General features: G+C 49.1%; 1 protein-coding gene across 3 annotated transcripts in view; it reads right to left on the reverse strand.

Moving 5' to 3' along the window:
- Window positions 1-15,445: 15,445 nt before the first annotated feature.
- Window positions 15,446-20,733, reverse strand: part of Ush1c (USH1 protein network component harmonin) — a 43,851-nt gene continuing 38,563 nt past the window's right edge. Inside the window, exons 24-27 of one of the 3 annotated variants that reach the window (XM_050130261.1) lie at window positions 18,554-18,663; window positions 17,266-17,321; window positions 16,778-16,886; window positions 15,446-15,781 (exon numbers count right to left, since the gene is read on the reverse strand). In XM_050130261.1, the coding sequence (XP_049986218.1) occupies window positions 15,692-15,781; window positions 16,778-16,886; window positions 17,266-17,321; window positions 18,554-18,663 (365 nt within the window). In that variant the 3' untranslated portion in view covers window positions 15,446-15,691. Of the gene's footprint in view, window positions 15,782-16,777; window positions 16,887-17,265; window positions 17,322-18,553; window positions 18,664-20,733 lie in introns of those variants that run through there. The other 2 variants (XM_050130263.1, XM_050130262.1) reach the window with 2 other exon arrangements.

A 20,733-nucleotide genomic window follows, 5' to 3' on the forward strand; every position in this document is an offset into this window, starting at 1 on the left:
CCTGGTTCCCCAATTGTCTGTTCAGTCTTTGTGAGCCCCAGTGAGCCCAATTTAGTTGATTCTGTGGGTTTTTCTTGTATCTTTGACTCCTCTGACGCCTACAATTCTTCCTCCCCCTCTTCTATAGATTCCCTGAGCTCCACCTAATGTTTGGCCGTAGATATCTGCATTTGCTCCAATCAGTACCTGGGCGAATCCTGTCTGATCACTACTGGCTAGGCAACAAACTATGAGTATAGCAGAATATCATTAAGAATCATTTATTGTCTTTTTTTTTTTTTTTTTTGCCAGTCATGTTTGGTTCTATTCTGGGTCCTGGCCCTCCACGCAGTGTCAGGAATGGGTTCCCTCTAATGGTGTGGGTCTCCAGCTGGACAAGTCATCGCTTGGTCACAATTTCTGCACCACCTTTACTCCAGCACATCTTGTAAGCAGGATGAATTCCTGCTTACAAGTAGGTCAAGGAGATTGAGGCTGGGTTGCTGTCCAAACTGCTCCGCTGGAGTTTTTCCTGGTTACTGGAGATGGCCAGTTCAGGCTCTATATCTCCTTTGCTGGGAGTCTTAGCTAGGGTCACTCTCATAGATTCCTGGGAGTTTCCATTACACTGGGTTTCTAGCTTGTCCCAGAGATGTCCCCCCATTCCAGTTGTCTCTCCTAGTACTCTCTCCCTCCATCCTTTCCCCACATGATCCCTCCGGTTCTCATCCCCACTCAGAACCCCACATCCAGTAGCAATGTCTATTCTATTTCCCCTTCACAATGAGATTAGTGCATCCCCTCCTTGGTCCCTTCTTGTTACTTAACTTCTCTGGGTCTGTAATTGTAATATGGTCATCATTTACTTTACGGTTAATATCCACTTATGAGTGAGTACATACCATATTTGTCTTTCTGGGTCTGAGTTACCTCACTTAGAATGATCTATGCTAGTTCCATCCATTTGCCGGAAAATTTCATGATGTCATTGTTTTTCACAGCTAAGTAATACTCCACTGTGTAAGTGTACCACGTTTTCTTTATCCCATTGTTCAGCTGAGAGACATCTCATTTGTTTCCAAGTTCTGGTTATTATGAAAAAAGCTGCTATGAACAAAGTTGAGCAAGTGTCCTTGTGGTATGATTGAGTATCCTTTAAGTATAAGCCTAGGAGTGGTATAGCTGGGTCTTGAGGTAGATCAATTCCCAATTTTCTGAGAAGCAACCATATTGATTTCCAAAGTGGCTGTATAAGTTTGCACTCCCACCAGCAATGCAGGAGTGTTCCCCTTGTTCCAAATCCTCTCTAGCATGAGCTGGCACTTGTGTTTTAGATCTTGGCCATTCTGATAGATGTAAGATGGAATCTTGGAGTTTTTTTGATTTGCATTTCTCTGATGGCTAAGGATAATGAACATTTCTTTAAGTGCTTCTAGGCCATTTGATACTGTTCTGTTGAGAATTCTCTGTTTAGATGTGTAACCCATTTTTAATTGGATTATTTGGTTTGTTGATGTCTAGTTTATTAAGTTCATTAGCTATTTTGGATATCTGCCCTTTGTCTGATGTGGGGTTGGTGAAGATCTCTTCCTACTCTGTGGGCTGACATTTGGTCCTAATGATGGTGTCCTTTGCCTTACAGAAGCTTTTTGGTTTCATAAGGTCCCATTTATTAATTGTTGCTCTGTCTGTGCTACTGGTGTTATATTGAGGAAGTGTTCTCCTGAGTCACTGTGATCAAGGCTATTCCCCACTTTCTCTTCTATCAGGTTCAGTGCACATGGACTTACATTGAGGTCTTTGATCCATTTGAACTTGAGTTTTGTGCAGGGTGATAGATGTGGATCTGTTTGCCTTCTTCTACATGCTCACATCCAGTCAGATCAGCACCACTTGTTGAAGATGCTTTCTTTTTTCTATTGTATAAATTTGACTTCTTTGTCAAAAATCAAATGTTCAGGCCGGGCGGTGGTGGCGCACGCCTTTAATCCCAGCACTCGGGAGGCAGAGGCAGGCGGATCTCTGTGAGTTCGAGACCAGCCTGGTCTACAAGAGCTAGTTCCAGGACAGGCTCCAAAACCACAGAGAAACCCTGTCTCGAAAAAACAAAAAAAAAAAAATCAAATGTTCATAGGTGTGTAGATTTACCTCTGGGTCTTTGATTTGATTCCATTAAACAATCTTGTTTTTACGCCAATACCATTGGTTTATATTACCACTGCTCTGTAGTACAGCTTGAAATTGGGAATGGTGATACCTCCGGAAGTTCTTTTAATGTATAGGATTGTTTTAACTATCCTAGGTTTTTTTTCCACATGAAGTTGAGTATTATTCTTTCAAAGTCTATAAAGAATTGTGTTGGGATTTTGATAGGAATTATCTTGAATCTGTAGATTGCTTTTGGTAAGATTGCCATTTTTCCTACGTTGATCCATGAGCATAGGAGATTGTTCCATCTTTTGATATCTTCTTCAATTTCTTCTTCAAAACCTTGACGTTCTTGTCATACAGGTCTTTCACTTGCTTGGTTAGAGTTACCTCCAAGATATTTTATATTATTTGTGGTTATTGTAAAGGGTGTTGTTTCCATGATTTCATTCTAAGCCCATTTATAGATTGTATATAGGAGGACTACTGATCTTTTTGAGTTAATATTAAATCCAGTCATTTAGTTGAAGGTGTTATTCAGCTGTAGGAGTTCCCTGGTATAGTTTTGGGAATCACTTATGTATACTATCAGATCATCTGCAAATAGCAGTACTTTGACTTCATCCTTTCCAATTTGTTCTTTATGATCTCCTTTAGTTGTTTTTACTTATGAGCAAAATAGGGAGACAGAGATATAGAGACAGACAAAGAAAAACAGGTCCATATGCTTGTGCCAGCACAAGTCAGAATAGAGCTCGGAGGCTCTGAAGCTGGAATCACTGGTGTTGTGAGATGTCTGGCATGGGTGCTGTTGGGAACAGAACTCAGGGGCTTCGCAAACCCCGTGGGAGGCTTCTTAACCACAGATACATCTCTCCAGTGCCTAATAGTTTTTCATTGTCAGTTTGCTACAACCTAGAATCAATTAAGATCCTCAGTGGAGGAATTGCCTAGATAAGTCTGGCCTGTGGGCATGTCTGTGGGGAACTGTCTTATTAATGAATGTAGGAAGACCCAGCCTGCTGTGGGCAACACTAATTCATGGACAGGGCCCTGGTCTGTATAAAGAGTGGAGGAAGTTAGTTCATCACTAAGAGAGAAAGTGAGGTCCATGTGTTTATCCTTATTGCTCTTACCTATGGATGTGATGCTATAAGTGTCTGTATGTATCCATGCCATTGCTGTGGGCTCTGTAATTCCCTTCTTCTTCTTCTTCTTCTTCTTCTTCTTCTTCTTCTTCTTCTTCTTCTTCTTCTTCTTCTTCTTCTCCTTCTCCTCCTCCTCCTCCTCCTCCTTCCTCCTCCTTCTCCTTCTTCCTCTTTCTCTTCCTCTTTATCATTGATGGGATCTTGCTATGTAATCCTGTGTGGTCCAGATTAGCCACAAGCTCACAATAACCTTCCTGCCTTAGGCTGGATTTTTCTTTCAGTTTTCTCCACATTTTCTGCAGTATCCTTTGTTTGTGCAGTTACATGCTCAGCTATATTGTCTCTTTTGGTAGGTTAGTCATTGAAGCATAACATTTTAGGCAGCTGGGGACTGCATCCGTAACCGGGCACCTTACTAGACTAGACTGCCTGCTGCTCCTGTTGACATCTCAGTTCTATCATCCGCCATAGGCTCTGCTGTGGACTCAGTGGTGGCATCACCAGTGGCATTTCTCAGGGCATGTCCCCACCATGATGCAGCATACGACCATACAGGATTCCTCGTTCTGACTCTGTCACAACTTCTTGGGCGGTTTGGGACCAGTCACCTTTCTGAGCCTTAAATTCCTTATTTCTTAATGGAAAAAAACCTGCATGGGTTGGGATTAATCACCGCTACAACGGAGCTTTGCATGTGGGGGAGGCAGGTTCTCTGTGGTCATTCAGTGTCCACCACAGCACTACACTTGCCTCTCCTGGGCTGTGAAAATAAACCAAAGGTGTGGTCCATAAAGTTCTAGTGAAGAGAGCTGCAGATAGGCTGAAGAGCATTTAGTCTGAGGTCTTAGAGACTGTTTACCTCAGGGACATACACCGTGCAGCTGCCCTGGACACCTACTCCCACCGTCTAGCCCAAAGTGAGACCACACAGCCCACTGCCTGACACCTGGTTTGGGAGTTCCTTTGAAAAGCATGGTGTTAGCTGCCCACGGAGGCGTGATGAGATTGCTTTGTGTGATGAGATTGCTCTGAATCAACTCAGCAGTGTGCAATCACCTCACATGCTCATCAGTACAGGGCCAGTGAAAATAAAAGCAAAGAGCAGAGCGTTGTCCTTCCCGGGGCTGCAGTGGACAAGCATGGAGAATGAAGGGGGTTACACACTGAGAAGGAAAGTCTCCCAGACACAGACATGGAGGAACACTCGGTATGTGGCATTCCTTAAGGATGAGAAAGGCTTGCTTGTGTCTATACATTGAGGGGTGGCCTCTGGGCTTGTTCACTCTGGGGGCCCTGCCAGTTCCCTTGCAGAAGACTGAAAGTGTGCTCTATAAACAAGAGTACCCCACTTTGAGTATTCACAACCATCCTCTGGCAGAAAACTGACCTGAATTTAGGGGTTCGATCCTTACCCGCTGGCAGGCAGGGTAGGCGTCTCTTCTGGTGCTGATGTGGCTAACTGGGTGACTAGTGACCATGGCACAGCACTTCCTCATGATGATAATGCCAATGGTGGGATAGGTGGCAATTCAGGAAATGAATCTTTTCACTCATCGCAAACAACAATGGCCTGGTGAAAAACATAAGCAAATTCAGTGTGTATCCATGGTACTGTATTCAGTTATATTTTGCTGTGACAGAAAGAATCTAAGGAAGAGAGTCTGAGGGTCCAGTGCACTGTGGCAGGGAGGTGTGGCAGCAAGAGCATGAGGTGGTTGTCTTGTTGTTTCAGCAATCAGGAAGCAGAAAGAAGTGAATGCGGATGCTTAGTGCTCTTTCTCTTTCCTATTTGGTCCGGGATCCTAGCCATGAGATGGTGTGACCCACCCTTAAGATGCACCTACACGTTTCTATTAGTCTATTCTGAAAACCCCTGCACAGGTATGCCCAGAGGCCTAGCTCCTCTTTGGGGATTGCCCATCCTGTCACACTGATTGTGTTGAACCGTCACCCCTATGCTGTAGAATGTGGCAGAAGTACAGAGAACAATGTAGGGCTATTGGTACCGATGGAGAAAGACACCTCCTCCTGCCCCTTTCCTGATGACTGTGAAGCCGCGAGCAGGTGGGAAGCACACAGGCAGTGCTTCTGTGGTTCCGCAGAGGAACTGAGGTAGAGACAAACATTCTGCCTGGAACTCTGGGAGCAGCAATGTCTGCTCTCCCCATCATACTCTGCCCTGCATCAGGAGAGAAGAGAAAGTTCTAGATAGATGGTGCCTCGCTACTTGCTTCATGGAGAGATGGCTGGGGACCTAACTGCCAGTGACGGTGTATGCAGACTGTATGAGGTAATCCATATAGATCGGGCAAGCTTCCCTCGCCCCAAGGAGGAGGCACAGACTGGTGGAGGCCGGGGACCCTCAATCGTACATGAATGGAGGGTTGATGCAGGAGCAAGAGGCAGCCTGCCCCGGTCTCGACACCATAAAACCAGAGGCATGGCGAAGGAGCTCCTAACAACAATCAAAACTAACATTTGCTTTCTCTTGGCCTATCGAGATGAGGGATGTTAATACAAATTAAAATTTTGCTTTTGCTAGTTAAAGTTGTTTGAGACAGGGTCTTATGTAGGGCAGGATAGCCTCAAACTCGCTGTCTTAGTCAGTGTTCTTTTGCTGTGAAGAGAATCATAACCAGAGCAAATCTTATAAAGAAAAACATTTAACTGGGGCTTACTTACAGTTTCAAAAATTTAGTTCATTATTGCCATGGCAGGAAGCATGGCTGCTGGTAGACAGACCTGGTGCTAGAGAATTAGTTGAGAGTTCCACACCCGCATCTATAGGCAGCAGGAAGAGAGACACTCTGGGCTTGATATGGGCTTTTGAAAGCTCAAAGCCCACCAGCAGTGACGTACTTACTCCACCAAGGCTACACCTTCTAATCCTTTCAAATAGTGCCACTCCCTGGTGACCAAGCACTCACAGCTATGAGCCCATAAGGGCTGGTCTCATTCAAACCAACACACTTGGTTTGTAGTCAAGGCTGGCCTTGAAATCCTGATCTTCCTGCTTCAGCTTCCCTAGGGCTGGGTTTATAGGCATAAATCACCACAAACAGCATTGCTAGTGTTTTGGTCTAAGAGGCAATCTCTCTAGGGTCACCCAACCAAGAATGGCAACTCCTATGCACAGCCAACCTTATGGTTTGAGTGTCAAAATGCTCTCACAGGCTCATATGGTTTAACTTTCACTTCCCACCTATTTTGTGAAGTTGTGGAACCTTCAAGAAGAGGGGGGGGGGCTAGCTGGAGAAAGTGGGCTGCTAGAGAGCCGAGGTGTAGCCTTGCTTCCTGGCCCCTCCCTCTGTTTCCACACTGCTGCTACAACATGACCAGCCACCTGGCGCTCTACCACCAAGGTTCCCTTACAATGATACACTGTAACCCCTCAAACCATGAGCCAAAATAACCTTTCAGCCTGCTTAACTGCTGAGTATAGTTAAGGACAAGTCCAGGTTGTTTGTTTGGGGTTTTTTTTTTTTTTTTTTTGGTTGTTTTTGTTGTTATTATTGTTGTTTTTAAATCAGATTCTTGTTTCTTTGAGAGGAGAACTCTTTTAGGGTTCTGTACTTGTCTTTGCAGGAAAATAGAAAATACCCATTTTCAAGATGTCAAAAGACCTTGGATGTCTAGATGCTAGACGCCTAAAGAAGAAAAGATACTATCCAGAAAGAATCACCAAGCAAAGAAAAATCCAATTTATAATACCAATATTCTCTGCAGGGTAAAATCTCCCTAACTGAACATGCCTATCTCCTTACTTCTCAATCTAATGGTGGTCCCGACTCACTTAAAAATCAGAGCTGGCTTTGGAGTTGGACAATGGCTATCCTTTTCTAAAGCCAAGGATGTTGTTAAAAGAAAATTTCAAAGTTTCTTTCTCATATCAGGAGAGTACCTGGTGTGGGTCAGAAGGAAGATAAATATCTAGGAACTAAGGTAATCAAAACTCTGCTTTCAAAAATCCTACTTCACCCCATACCTATTTCTGTCTCTATGGTACCTTTCTTTGAATACATGTCTATTGAAATTCAAACTTTCCATTTTAGTATGAATAATGTTTAAGTTTTCCACAGTGAACAATAAATTTTCCTACAGTAATCTCTGAAGTCCCAGGAAGAAGATGGGGCCCCACAGCAACAATTCCACCTGACTCATAGGCTGCCACTCAGCGGATAGCATCACTTACAGGTCAGCTTTGGACATCAGACTGCTCAGGACAGTTTTGAGGAGGCTAGCTGAGGTGATCCAGCCTAACAGGGCTAGCCGAGATGAGCCAGCCTAACACACTGCTATAGCCCAGGACCTGGGTCAAGCCCTGCACTTTCCCATTACGCAGAGACTGGACAACAGATGATACAGCTACCTCTCTTGGGACTTGACAATTAATCTATTTTATTTTCAGGACCCCTAAAGATACCATCGTCAAGATACCCTAAAGATTGGAAGCTAGCCAGTGATGTGAGATCCTGGGGTGGACTGCCTGCTCCCTCTCCAACTCCCAAAGCAGCAGAATACCCAGGCGAAGCTGATGAGGACACCATTCTCTGGCCTCTGGTGCCAGCCTGGAGGACTGACCCAAAGATGGGCTGAGACCAGTGCTCTGCTCCTCCCACAACTCTCATCCCCCTAGAGAGTGTCTAATAGTGTCCCAAGATGTCTGTGAATGAGGCCCAGTGCACCTATAGATGACAATTCATAGTTCAGTGTCCCAAGATTGGACATCTCAGTCAAGGAGACCTAACTCCAGGTCCTGAATAGAGCCCACCTGGACTTGAAGTCTGTACTGTGGGAGTGTGGGTGTCTGGCCAGCTATGGGACCACGGGAACACCAACCTCTCCAGGCTTCAGCTATAAACAGGAGGAATCATCTCTCTCACGTGGCTCACAGGTCAGAAACCACCACAGAAGAAGGGTGGGACATTCCTGCTTGAATACCTAAGACAATGAGTTTTAAAAATCTATCCCCTACCCAGTGTCACAGCCTTACTGGCTTGGTCACCACCTCTCTGTGTGGCCCATGTGGGAGCATCATGACCTGAGGCGAGCCCACAAGTATTGTATAGTAAATGCACCGCTGACAGAGCTACTGGACTCTCCGCGGGAAGTATATACGTACACTCTGCCTGGAGGACCCGTTTGTGCAGAGCTATGGGGTCATCTGTCCTTTGGATAAGTCACTGTCGATTAGGTAAAAAATCTTGTGAAATCATGGCATTTCCCCCTTCTATAGTCTCCCAGCAGTGTGGGGTAACTGGACACGCCCCCCCCACACCATGAAGCCGTGGTGGAAAAAGGATTCATTCAGTCAAGCCTTTGTTCTCACAGTCAAATCTACATAAAATAGTCCCCCCCCCACACACACTTTCTTTATTGACAGTAGTCGCTGATAAGAAAGGAGCCTCTGATGAGGGTCTCTGTCTCTATCTCCATCCATCTACGAATGAAGATTCTATGGTGATAATCATATTTGAGATAACCATCAGCGTGATAGTGGGGCAAGGACAGTTCAGGCACCCTCTCCTCTGCCGTCCAAAGACCTAGCTGGGGACATCCCCGTGGACACCTGGGATCCCCTCTAGAGCCAAGTCTCTTGCCAACCCTAAAATGGATCCCTTAATGTAAATATCTTCTTCCCTGCTCCTATATCTGCCCTTCCTCCATCTCCACCCTCCCACTCCCCAAAGCAGAGTGGGAGAGGGAGGAGGGGATGTGGGGGAGTGGGAGGGGGAGGGAAGGAAGTGTAAATAATTGAATGGGAAAATAAAAATTAAAAATAAGAAAGGAGCCTCATACAGGAGGTACCATGTCTGCTCTAACAGCAGATGCAGGAAGGTGAAATCTGCTGGTCTGCTCTGACTTAGCAGCTACTAATATTCTGTATTAGCCTTTAGCTTGGTTTCCACTGATATAGGATCATAGCCCAGGAGATTAACTGTTTATGCTGGGAAAAGGTCTGAGTCGCTAAAATTAGCTTCAGAGAGAAAAATTCTCACCCTTCTGGAGTCAAAAGCAGGGTCCCCAGAAAAAATTCTTTTATCCAACCAGCTAGATGCTAATGTAAATCAAGCCCGCAGGTTAGTATAGCTACCAAGGCTGTGTTCTCAGCTGCAGGGGAACCTCACAGCCACACCCCTCTGAGACATAAGGTGCCTCCTTGCCAGATCCACAGGATTCTTGTGGCTCTGTGAACATGCATGCTTGATACTATTGTTGCTGCCTATGGGACTGATAACTTGTCTGTATGCTATACCGCCTATGGGACTGCTAACTTGTCCGTCTGCCCATATAAACTGAAAGCTTCGTGGACATCACCCCTTATGCCCTTAGGCTGCTCTCTCTCCTTTTTCCATCTTCCCTCAAGGAATAAAGAAACATGCAGGAAAAACGTGCATGGGTCAGTTTATTTTACCCCTCAGATCCTGTCCAAACCAGTTTTCATTTGTCGCAAAAGTCCTGTTCTGAACCCTGAGTGAGCACTGAAGCTGGTACTCAGTAGCTCCTGATAATGACCAGAGAGAGAAACAGGCAGAGAGGAAAACTCAGTGGTCCAAGGTCCCTTTCAGAATAGGTGACTGTGTCCAGTTTCCTTCTCAGGGCATCCTTCTGAGAAACAGGTATCTGGCATGGGTAGGGTAAAATATCAAGGCGGAAAGAAGGGTGGAGTCAGCTGTATGGGCAGGGTTTTGACTCGGAGTGTGGCCGTAAAGACAGCCCTGGAAGCAGTGTTAGCAGAACAAGCCCCGCTTCTTATTTAGTTTGCAATTTCCTTGCTGCAAAGGACTAAATGCTTCTGTCTCCCAATCCTAATGCGCAAGACGATGGCATTAGGAGGCAGGATCTTTGAGTCACAAGGGACTCACCTCCATGATGAGACTCATGCTTTGTAAGATGCCCCCAAACATTCGTTGACGTTCTCCCTGATGTGGGTTAAAGGGAGAAAACTGCCTTCTGGGAGAAAGCAGGTTTCCACAGGCATCAAATCTCTTGGCTTCCTGGCCTTGGACTTTGCAGCCACCAGAACCACATGAGAAATAAGGCTGTGTTCTAGGCCATCCAGTTCATGGTGCCTTTATCACAGCAGCCTGTGGACTTGGACACTTGTGCACTGGCGACAGTGGATGTATGAGTGTCTTGAGGCTGGGCAGCCCCGTGACTGATTCTGTGTACAGGGAAGACTCCTCCACTCAGGTGGACGGCGACCTTGAGTCTGACTCACAGCCATGAGCTGACATTTATCTGTTCTACAATTGTATTGTTGAAGTGCTCCCACGTGGCCTATGTAGAGCCAAATCTATTTTTAGCTGTAATGTGTACATTAAAAATTTAAATAGGTGAATATATTTAATATTAATATTAAGGTGAAGAGCAACCACTGTGGTTTAGAGAGAAAAGCTGCCCTTTCCTTGGAAGCTGGAAATTCATCCAATTCTTTTCCAGTTGTAAGAGACTAGCTTCTGGGGGGATGGGAGTTAGGGTGCTGGGGTGGACAGGATGGGTGGAGGTATTGCTCGTCTAATTGGAGAAATAAACTGGTTCAGCTGGGTGCTGTGAGCTGTAGTGAGAAAGTCAGCAAAGAACATTCATTCTGTAGTTGCTGTGTGCAGATTGGGTTCCTCTGTAACAGCAATGCCAGTGGTACTGTGTCCTCGGGGAACAGGCCCAGAGATGCTAAGTAACTTGTCATAGGTCACACAGCCCAGTAAGGTGCAGAACATCTGCTGGAACCCAGTTTGGTCCTAGCGGCTCTTGAAGTGCCCCCGACCATCAGCATTAATTGGTGCTTTGTGGGAGGTGTCCGTTTTCAGGACAACCCCAATCCATGGCGTCTGTTGTGATCCAGCTGCAGCTCACTCCCCTTGACCAGCAGGGGAACTTCCTTGTGGTCTGTAATTGACAAGGATGTTTGTGTTCTTTCTGGCCGGTGGGTCTCCACAGAAGGAGTAGAGGTATAAAAGGTTGCTGGGCAAAATAAAGGTTGCTGTTCTTCCACCAGAAAAGAAACCTCCGTGTCTCAATCCCGGCACCCCCGGCCAGTCTCGGCTATCCAGGCTGCGCAGGCCACAGCAGGCGTCTGGAAGGGAAGCACCCAAACTTGCCCGTGGGTAACGGCCATGCTGAAGTGTGAGAGCCACAGCCTCCTGGTTAGGGACAGCAGGTAGTCTCTGCTCCCAGCTTATGGGCTGCCTGGGAAAAGATGATAAATGGTGAAGGGTGTTGAAGAGAAGAGGAAAGGAGAAAAGAAAGGGGAGGGAGACCAGTTCTTGGAGACGCAGCTTGCTGGGAACTTGAAGGTAGCGTGGTGGTGGCGGATGCCCAGTCTGCCCAGGTGAAAAGAGGAAATTACAAAGGCTCTGCTGAAGTGTGCACATATGCGGAGCTTGGACGCGTTTTCCAGACACACTAGTGAGCTTGTGAGTCTCGGCATGAAGAGGTACTCTGAGAAAGGTCCTGGAGCAGGATGTGGGAGGGGACAGACTGCTGATGCTCTCGAGTGTCCAACTGAGGCTTCCCCATAAAGACTCCACTCCTGCACATAAGCCACCTGTGACGCCAAGATGTCCTCGCTGTGAGGATAGCATCTCCGCTCTCCCTGACCTCCAACACCCAGCTTCTAAACTCTCAGTACTGGCTTCAAGTGTCCCTTCCTACTTAAGGTTTTCTTGTCCCCACACACACAAAGGTGGGTCCCCTGAAAGGTCCCCCTCTAGCCCCAGCCCTGTGTTGGGCTTCCAACACTGCCGTCATCCAGCATGCAATGGTCCCCATTTGGGTCAGTCTCCCCTGCTGCGCTGGGAGATCTGTAGGGCTGGGTTGAGACTCATGAGGTGTTGGCTCTGGCGTAGAGCTGAATAATCCCAATCAATATTTGCTTTTGGATGAATGAATGAGTGGACAGATGAGTGACTGAGTCAATCAAGGGCGGTGTTTTCCCTCCAGCGGTGACAGCTGTTTGCTCTCTCAGAGGAGTGGAAAATGGATGTTTATGAACTCGTTCCGGCTTCCTCCCTGACACACATCATGTCATCAGGCATGTTCTCTTACCTTCATCAGGTCACTCTTTACTCTTTAGTGATGCATTTACACTAAGCACCTACTGTGTGCTGGACAGCGTACAAATTCCTGGAGAAAAGTGGGGTGCATCGAAGAAGCTTTCTCTCCTTTTGGGGTGTTTCCAGTAACTCACTATTTAGGCTTTTGTTTAGTGTGTGTGTGTATGTGTGTGTGTGTGTGTGTGTGTGTATGTCCATGTGCATACCTATGTATGTGTGAGTCTGGGCACACACATGGCACTGCAAACATGCAGGATCTGAGAACAACCTCCAGCATTTATCGTCACTTCTCATCCTCTTTGGTACGAAATACCTCTATTCTCTGCTGTGGAGACCAGGCTGTGCCGGAAGCGTCTGGATTTTCTCCACCTCTCAGCTCACTATGACTGAGATTGCAGACTCATTCACCCGACTGTGTGGGTCCTGGAGATCCGAACTCAGGCCCCCATGCATGCACGGCATGTGCTCTACCCACTGAGCTGTCTCCCAGCCCCACACTTCAACCTTTGTTTCTTCTGTTTCATTGTCGAGGTGGACATAAGCTCTGTGAGGCAGAGGCACTTCTGAGACTCTCATAAATGCTTTGGAGTCCCTCCTGAGACTGGTAAACCTCTAAACCTCCGACTCAGACTTGGAAACAACGGCTGGGCCCGAGATGGCTCCCAGGTGCTGGACTGAGTCAGCGGTTTTGCTCTGGGTCAGGTGGCCTTTGGCCCTGTGGTACCTGTAAGCTGAAGGGTAGGACCTGCAGAGTAGAGTCTGGCTCTCTGGCCCTAGGGTCCCCTTACCTGATAAAGAGCCTATAGTCAGAATGATCAGCTGTGCCAATGCAGGCAGAGGGAGAGTCTCTGCAGTCACTGCTTTCCCAGCATGCCCCTGAGGACCTGCTGATCTCTGTCACCCCCCACCAGCACACTTCACGCCCATGTGTGTAGGAAGCCCTGGGGCCTCTGTAGACTTGGTGTGAAGTCGGCAGACTTGGCTTCTACTTTCCCTGGAGATGTTTTGCCCTTTGAGGATCAGATTGTAGCTGTCTGTCTAGGTGGCAGTTCTGTCCCAAAGGGCTCAGAAGTCACACTTCCGTGTTTGTGCCTGCTGCTGAATATGCCTTCAGTGGAGAGCGGCACAAAGGGGGGGTGAACTCGGGTGGGGGACTGTTCACACTGTTCCTCACAGCTGAGGGCAGTATCCAGGCTTTAAAAAGGAGGGAACTGGGAGCAGACAAGCCACCTCAGTGGTGACAGTGCAGTGATGGAAGCCCTGAGTGCCACCCCAGCACATAGCACGAATGTGTGAACGACGAGAGCAGGTGCGTGCGTGTGCGTGCATGCGTGTGTGTGGTTGATACAGCTCAGTGGGTAAAGGCGCTTGCCACCAAGCCTTATGACCTGAGTTGGATCTCATGGCACACGGTAGAAGAGAATTGACTCTTGAAAGCCGTCCTCTGACCTTCATACATGTACTATGGTACTTATATACCACATATACAAACATGCACACAGAAGACATTAAATCATAGTAAAAACCTTTAAACATTTTTATGACTATGTGTTAACCATACAAAATTAGGGGCTTGCATTTGTGGATCTAATGCACTTCGATAATATCCAGTCCCTTTATCTGTCGTATTTGTTTTGGTTAAACTCAGATGTAGCTCAGGCTGGCCCCAATGCACTGAACTTGATACGTGGCTGAGGATGTCCTTGAGCCAGTTCTTCTGTCTCTCCCTCCAGAGGGCTGGGATTACAGATGCGTGCTGACATAGGGGTGGGCTTCCTCTATTCTCCTCCTCATCATGTCCTCTTTTTCGCCTCCCTTCTACTTGAGGAATTTTAGTAAGCAAAATAAACCTACCACATAGAGGCAAAATGCTGTTGAAGTCCACTTGGAGGAGGTACCTCCACTAGACATGCAGGGAGAGAGAGGGGATGATGGTTGCCAGGGGCTCTATGGATTCAGGATAAAATTAATGAAGATGAATATTTAAAACCCAGCATACACGTATAAGCATGTATGTAAGCATATACACTAAGCCAATGGTAACCTACTCCCTTAGAGAAAGGATAAGAGTGTGTGTGTGTGTGTGTGTGTGTGTGTGTGTGTATGTGTACACGCACGTGCAAGGCTCTGCACTGAGCTACACACGGAGAGGGAAAGTGGGCCCTCAACTGACACAGGTGCAGGTGGGGCCCAGAGTCAGGGTAAGGGACTACCTTTTGCCCAGAGAGTGCCTTTAGGGAACTCCACCCCCAGGTGAGATGGTCCCAGCCTACTCTCTGTGGCCTGAACCCCAGATTCTTGAGAAGTTAATAGTGATCAATGAGTCACGGGCTTTTCTAAAGTTCTTGTCCTTGTTCTTTTGACCGTCACAATCCCACTGTGTGACATTTTAGGGTTAAAAGAACCAGGAAAGTGAGTAATAAATATGGCCAAGGTAGGACATCACGTCAGAGCAGTTGACTGGCTGATGGAAACCCCAGTGTTCCAGTCACAACCCCTGCGCCACCAGAAGCTGGGGACACAAACATGGGGGAGGAAGGCTCCTCCCAGGCTGAGGGCCAAGAGAAGGAAAGGCAGAGGAAGACCCTTCTGAATGGAGTCCTTTGCAAATGCCCTTAGCAGCATCTTGGGGGCCGCTTCCTTCCTGTCTTGCTTCTGAGCAGACCCTGCCTCTTTATGGAGTCCACGTGGAGCAGTGCTGACCTCACTGGGCCATCAGGGTGGCCATACTCTGAGCTTCAAGGACAGAGGTGTTGTTACCAGCAGCCACCTTGGCATCCAAGAATGCAGCTGGTCAGAGTGCGGCAGAGCCATGAGATGGCTCAGTGGTTAATTTCGTGTGTCAGCTTGGCAGGCTTTGAGTGGAACAGGGCAAAGCCCTGCCATACACCCTCATTCCCCACCTCTCTGCCAGGGACACCCTGAAGCCCAGCTTGGGGGTTCCGAGTACCCCTCCCTTAGCCGTGAGCCAGCATCAGTCTTCTGCAGATCACAGCCATGGGGCCACAGCCTTCCAGTCTTTCACTGAGCCTTGAACTTGCTGCCCACACACATTCATCCCAGAAGCTGGAAAAGGTTTCAATCTTGTTTATTAGTGAGCTAAGTCAGGCTTTCAGTGGTGATGGCAAAGGAGAGAGAAGAGGGCGGGAGGGAGCTGCAGGAGCGGGGTTCTCCAGAGCTGAGAGGGACCAGCTTAGTAAAGCTGGAAGGAAAGGCAGATGGACCCCTGCAGGCCACCTCCAGAATGGCAGCTGCTCTTTGCACCACCTTTTGGGGGCCTTCTGAGGAGGGGCCAGGCTATTTGCATTCCTGGTGTGGGCACAGCTTCAGGGAGGCTTCTATACCCGGTGACTGTGTTTCTCAAGCTGAGTTCAGGGACTGGGTGCAGAGCTTGCCAGGCTCCAGAGAGGAGTCTGGCTGGCTTCTCTCTCCAGACTTTAAAAGAAGGTCCTGTGGGGGAGAGGAAACAGGCAGAGTAGACAAACGTTATAAATGACCCTCTGTCCCCACCATGACGGCACACAGCCCTGCCAGTCTTCAGGGGCCCCTCTAGTTGGGCTCACACCAGCCACAGCACCCAGGAAGCCAGTGAGAAGGCAGAAGGGCTATCGGGATGAGGTGGGATGGGAGCAGCAGGAAGGACAGGAGTCACTTGGCAAGAGCAAGAGAGAAATGGCCATCAAGAACATGGTAGGCCGGGCCCACTGTCTTGGCACATGAAACACGAGTGTGAGCACGAGCAATATTTCGGGAAAATTGCAACAGAAGCAGCTAACATGTCCATGCTTGGAGCTGCTCTGCCGTGGGCTTCAGATCACAATCAATTCCAGCGTGACAGCCACAAAACACAGGACACAGAGAAACATACTCCAGAGTTTGTCTCCATGGTGGGCCAGAGAGGGTCCAGATCAAGGTGGGAAGGAGATCAATGAGAATGTCCCAAAGCAGGGCTTGGGACATGACAGGGCACATCAAAGGAACCCACCAACCCTGGTTCTTTGGACCAGCTTAAAGAACCCAAATGGCTTGACTCTGCCTGAGCAGGGTACAGGGCTCCTGCAGGGGTTCTCATGGGAGAGAGAGGCCTCTGCGGGGAGATTCAGTGGCCACCAATGTTCTCCAGCCGAGTCCAGTAGGTGGGAGGTACCACTGTGCTCAGTGCTGCCTGCCACTCCGCTCCACTAGACTCTGAGTGTGACCCAAAACAGGTCCCAAGGGCTGTGGGCACCAGCGCTCCTAAGTTCCAAGCCAGTACCCCCAGCTGGGCCTTGTGCACCCCCCTTAAGCTCTCGTGTCCCAGCCATTGGCAGCAGCCCCAAGGGAGACATTTCTGCAGGCTGCCTCCACCTCCCTTCAGATACCAGTCCAAAGAACCTGCCTGGATCATGGGCAACACATGGCATGCAGCATGGGCAGACAGAGCCCTGCAGCTGCCTGCCTAGTCACCGTGGGCTCCAGCCGCAGGAAGAACCCGTGTCTACACATGGCCTCATGGGCTTCAAGCTGCTCTGGGACCAGCTGGGGGCTTTCGGCTGCAGAAGAGGGAAGAGAAGAGCTACACATGCAGGGTGGAGCGGGAGACAAGAGGCTCAGTTACTGCAGGGCGAGGCTCTGCAGGGCCTCTCCCTGTACTGCTTTCTGCCTCTCCAGTCGTGTCTAAGCCCTGGGCTCCAACAGGCACTATAGATTCTTCAAGGCATGTGGAATGGAGGCTATGCTGAGCAGGACGGTGGGTCAATGAATGCAAGCCAACACTAACTACTAAGGCCTGGGACTCTGTTCTAGGGCATCTCTAGCCCAGGGTGTTCTAGGCCCCGTGACTGCCAGCAGATGGGTGCACAGGGCAATCCCTTTCACTGGGTGAGTCTGGAGGAAGGTGGGCAGAATCCTGAAAGGGCAGGGAGTGCAAGGGCAGGATGCCAGCACACACTTACAGCTCATCATCGTACTCCTTGGGGGGACAAACGGCAACCACAAGGTCTATCCAGTCCTGTGGAGAGAAACCATGTGACCACAGCGCACAAAGAGGGGTGGAGGGATGAAGGGGTGGGTGATGCATCTGCCTGGTGTTCCGTTCCACTCCTGGGCTTCATAGACCAGGGTCATTTAGGGCACAGTAAATGCTAGGGTTCCTTTCTGGAGGCCCATACCCTAGGAAAGCTCTTCCCCAGAATCAGGGCTACAAGACCCTCACTTGTCACCAAGTTCCCATGTCAATCTCTGGACCAGGGCTAGGCAGTCACTTCAGAATCATATATGGACTCATAGAGGTGACCCCTCAAAGTCTGGGGAGCATCCTAGGAAAGTGTACCACTGACTGGCTACATGTATAACCCTGAGTCATAGCAAACACAGGCTCTTTGGGTCTCAGTCTCCCATCCTGACACTCGGTCCCCTCAACAGCATCACCACCATCATTAGCTTGTTCATCACTGTCCTCCCCGACCTTGGGCGCGCCCACCGGCAAGTCCAGAAACAACACTGCCCCTCCCCCCACGCCAAAGTTCCTAAGATTGAACTTCACTGGCCCCGCCCTGTGGCCTCCCTCCGGAGCACGGCGCTGCTCCTCTGTCCTAGCACAGCCCTTCAGATCACCACAGACGGTCATCGTGTTACCCGCTGGTCTTCTTTTCTCCACATCCTTTCATGTGGGTCCCAGGCCCATCTGGTCAGCTTCCTCGGCACTGAACTTAATACCTCAGGCTCAGCTGCCTGCACACAGTGGCACACGTTGTGCACTCCACAAGGTGAGTGGGCACCATTTACACTGGTCTGTCGGCGGGCACCCCTCAGACTGTGCAGCGCACCTCCTGGGAGACTTTATGTGGTAGTCCTGATCTGTGTGGCATATCTGCTGAGCACGGAAGAGACCACCAGCCCTCTTCCATCTGCTCTCTGGTCTGGTCACTCTTTGCAGCCCCCCCCCATTCTCTTGATTCCTACTTAGCACACACTTAGAGAAGACCTTGGAGGATTTTCTTTGGGGGGGGTAGGGGGGGTCAGATGGTCATGTCCAGTCTTCTGGACTCTGTGCCACTGACTGTTGGGACTCACGACTGAGTAAGAAATGGCAATTCTCAGAGCTGTAGCCTTTCAGGTTCAATCCACTGTCTAGACCTCGGGTACTGGCCTGGACTGGGCCATTGCCATTGTAATGCCTGGCTTCAGACACCAGGGGCTGGGCCAGGGAGGGAGGAGGGAAGGGGAGGGGCTCGTTCTTACCCCGCCCTGATTCCAGGCCTTTTGCAGGGCAGCCTCAGCCTCAGCCAGGGTGTAGTCCGTCACAATCTTGCCATTGATGGCCATGATCTCGTCCCCTTTCACAACACCACCTTCAGGAAGAAGCAGATTAGCACCTGGGCTACTTGTGACATGTGCTTAAAATTCAGGATTTTGTGTGGTTCATTACTGTGAGACAGTGGGAGATTCCCCACCCTGGGCCCTGAAAGCTCTAGAAAGACAAAGCAGACTCAGTTTCTCAAGGCCCCTCGCATGGGTGCTCTCTAGGCTCTGCAGAGCCCCTAGACGACAGTGGAGCCCTTGGCATCGTACTCTGCAGCAGGATGGGCCTGCATTTCTGGGGCAGTTCAGAGAGCCGGAGTCATCAAGGACACACAAGCCTCTCAAATGCCCTCCATCAGAAACAAGCCCCTTGGAGTCCCTGCAGCTCAGTGTTTTTCACAGTGTGACCACAACCCCTCACTTGCTGACAACCCCTCCCATCTCTTCCTGGCTCACCACACTCATGTGAGCACTTCTCACAGCACTTAACATAAACAGGGACTCAACAGGGACTCAACAGGGACGCTAAAACAAAGACCACCGTTGACGCGTGCTGCTGGGATCGCGTGACTTTTAGGAAGGCAATAAGTATAGACTGAACAAGCTCCCCACTGCAAGACCTGTCAGAGTTTCAGATAGGAAAATCCGCACCATGGCTCTGTAAAGAAGCAGATTTACCACAACTCCCTTTTGGACAGAATTCTGGTTGACGTGCACGAAACTCTGGGCTACATGGAAATCAGTCACCTGGAAGTGATGAAGTGTGAAGACCACAGGAATGTGGTGTGTGTCAGTCAGCGAGGTGGCAGCCATAGTTTGGACCTTGTGTTCCTGGGAATGTCCTGGGATGTCTAAACCTGCGTGCCACCAAAACTCAGACAGCAGATTTCCCTGTGCAGAGGGACTGTGAGGATAATGACTCTCCGTAAGGGCATGAGGGAACCAGGCAATAGCACAGGTCTTCTTCCGTCCTTCCCTGACAGACACAGGGTAGGAGAGGAGAGGGTGGCAACAGGAAGCTCTGAACAATTGTCTTGCTGAGCAGAAGTGAGATGAAGGCTCCTAGTGGGAAGGCTCTCTAAGGCCATCGTTAGCAGGGCTGGACAGCACCCAGGCTGCCAGGGTGCTTTTCTGGCTTCAGTATCTGCAGAAGCTCAGCTGCCAGCCAGCAAGGGCCTTTGATTCCAGACTCCTGTCTGTCTCCGGCTCTGGTCTTCTACCCCTCCACCCTAACCCCTCTGGCCATGGGAGGGTCTTGTTGTAGCATGAAGGGATCTGGTCCTAGGATTTCCTGTGCTAGCCTAGGACTGAAGGGGCATCTGGACTCTAGAAGTGTTTCTGGGGTACAGAAGCCCCTCCTGCTGTGACAGAAGCATCAATAACAATGAGTCTGAGACACAGGGTTTCAAAGGCGAATAGGTGAGTGAGTTGATAGTTTGAAGCCTGGGTCATGAGCCAATGGTGGGTTCTGGGGTTTTGTTTATTTTTTGAAACAGAGTCTTATGTCGCCCAGGTTGGCCTCAAACTCACTATGTTGCCTTGAATTTCTGATCCATATGCTCCCAGCTCCCAAGTGCTGGGATTACAGGCATGTGCCACCAATCCTGATTTATACAGTGCTGGTGATGGAACTCAGGGCTCCACACATGCTAGGCAAACGCTACCTGCTGTGCTACATCCCCAGCCCCAGCAGAGAGTGTTTTTGTTGAAAGGGAAGACTGTGGCTGGGGGGGGGGGGGGCTAAGCTGGGGAAGACCTCCCTAGAGGCACCACTTATACTGGGCACTAAACCAATGGTCAGCTGTCTATGTCTTTTTCTGGCTGGGAATCCTTGAAGAGGTGGCTTGATCTCAACACGCCACAGTTTCTAAGTTGTAAAATTAAAATCACTATGGCGCATACCTAGGGGCTGTGAATGGATTCAGTGCGTAAATGTCGTGGGATTCTTAGGCCCAGGTCTGTGGACCAGGTCCTGAAACTAATGCCTGATGTGTGTCTCATTCCACAGACCCCTCCTCGGCCAGGATGCTTCTCCCGCTCTCTGCATGCACTTTTTTCTTCACAGGCTGCAGCACGCGACGCTGTAGGCTCCACTGCACCCCATACCGGAGTTCTCACAG

Source organism: Alexandromys fortis, unplaced genomic scaffold, assembly GCF_014885135.2.
Source record: "Alexandromys fortis isolate MF-2015 unplaced genomic scaffold, M_Fortis_MF-2015_v1.1 scaffold_342, whole genome shotgun sequence".
Taxonomy (NCBI): Eukaryota; Metazoa; Chordata; class Mammalia; order Rodentia; family Cricetidae; genus Alexandromys; species Alexandromys fortis.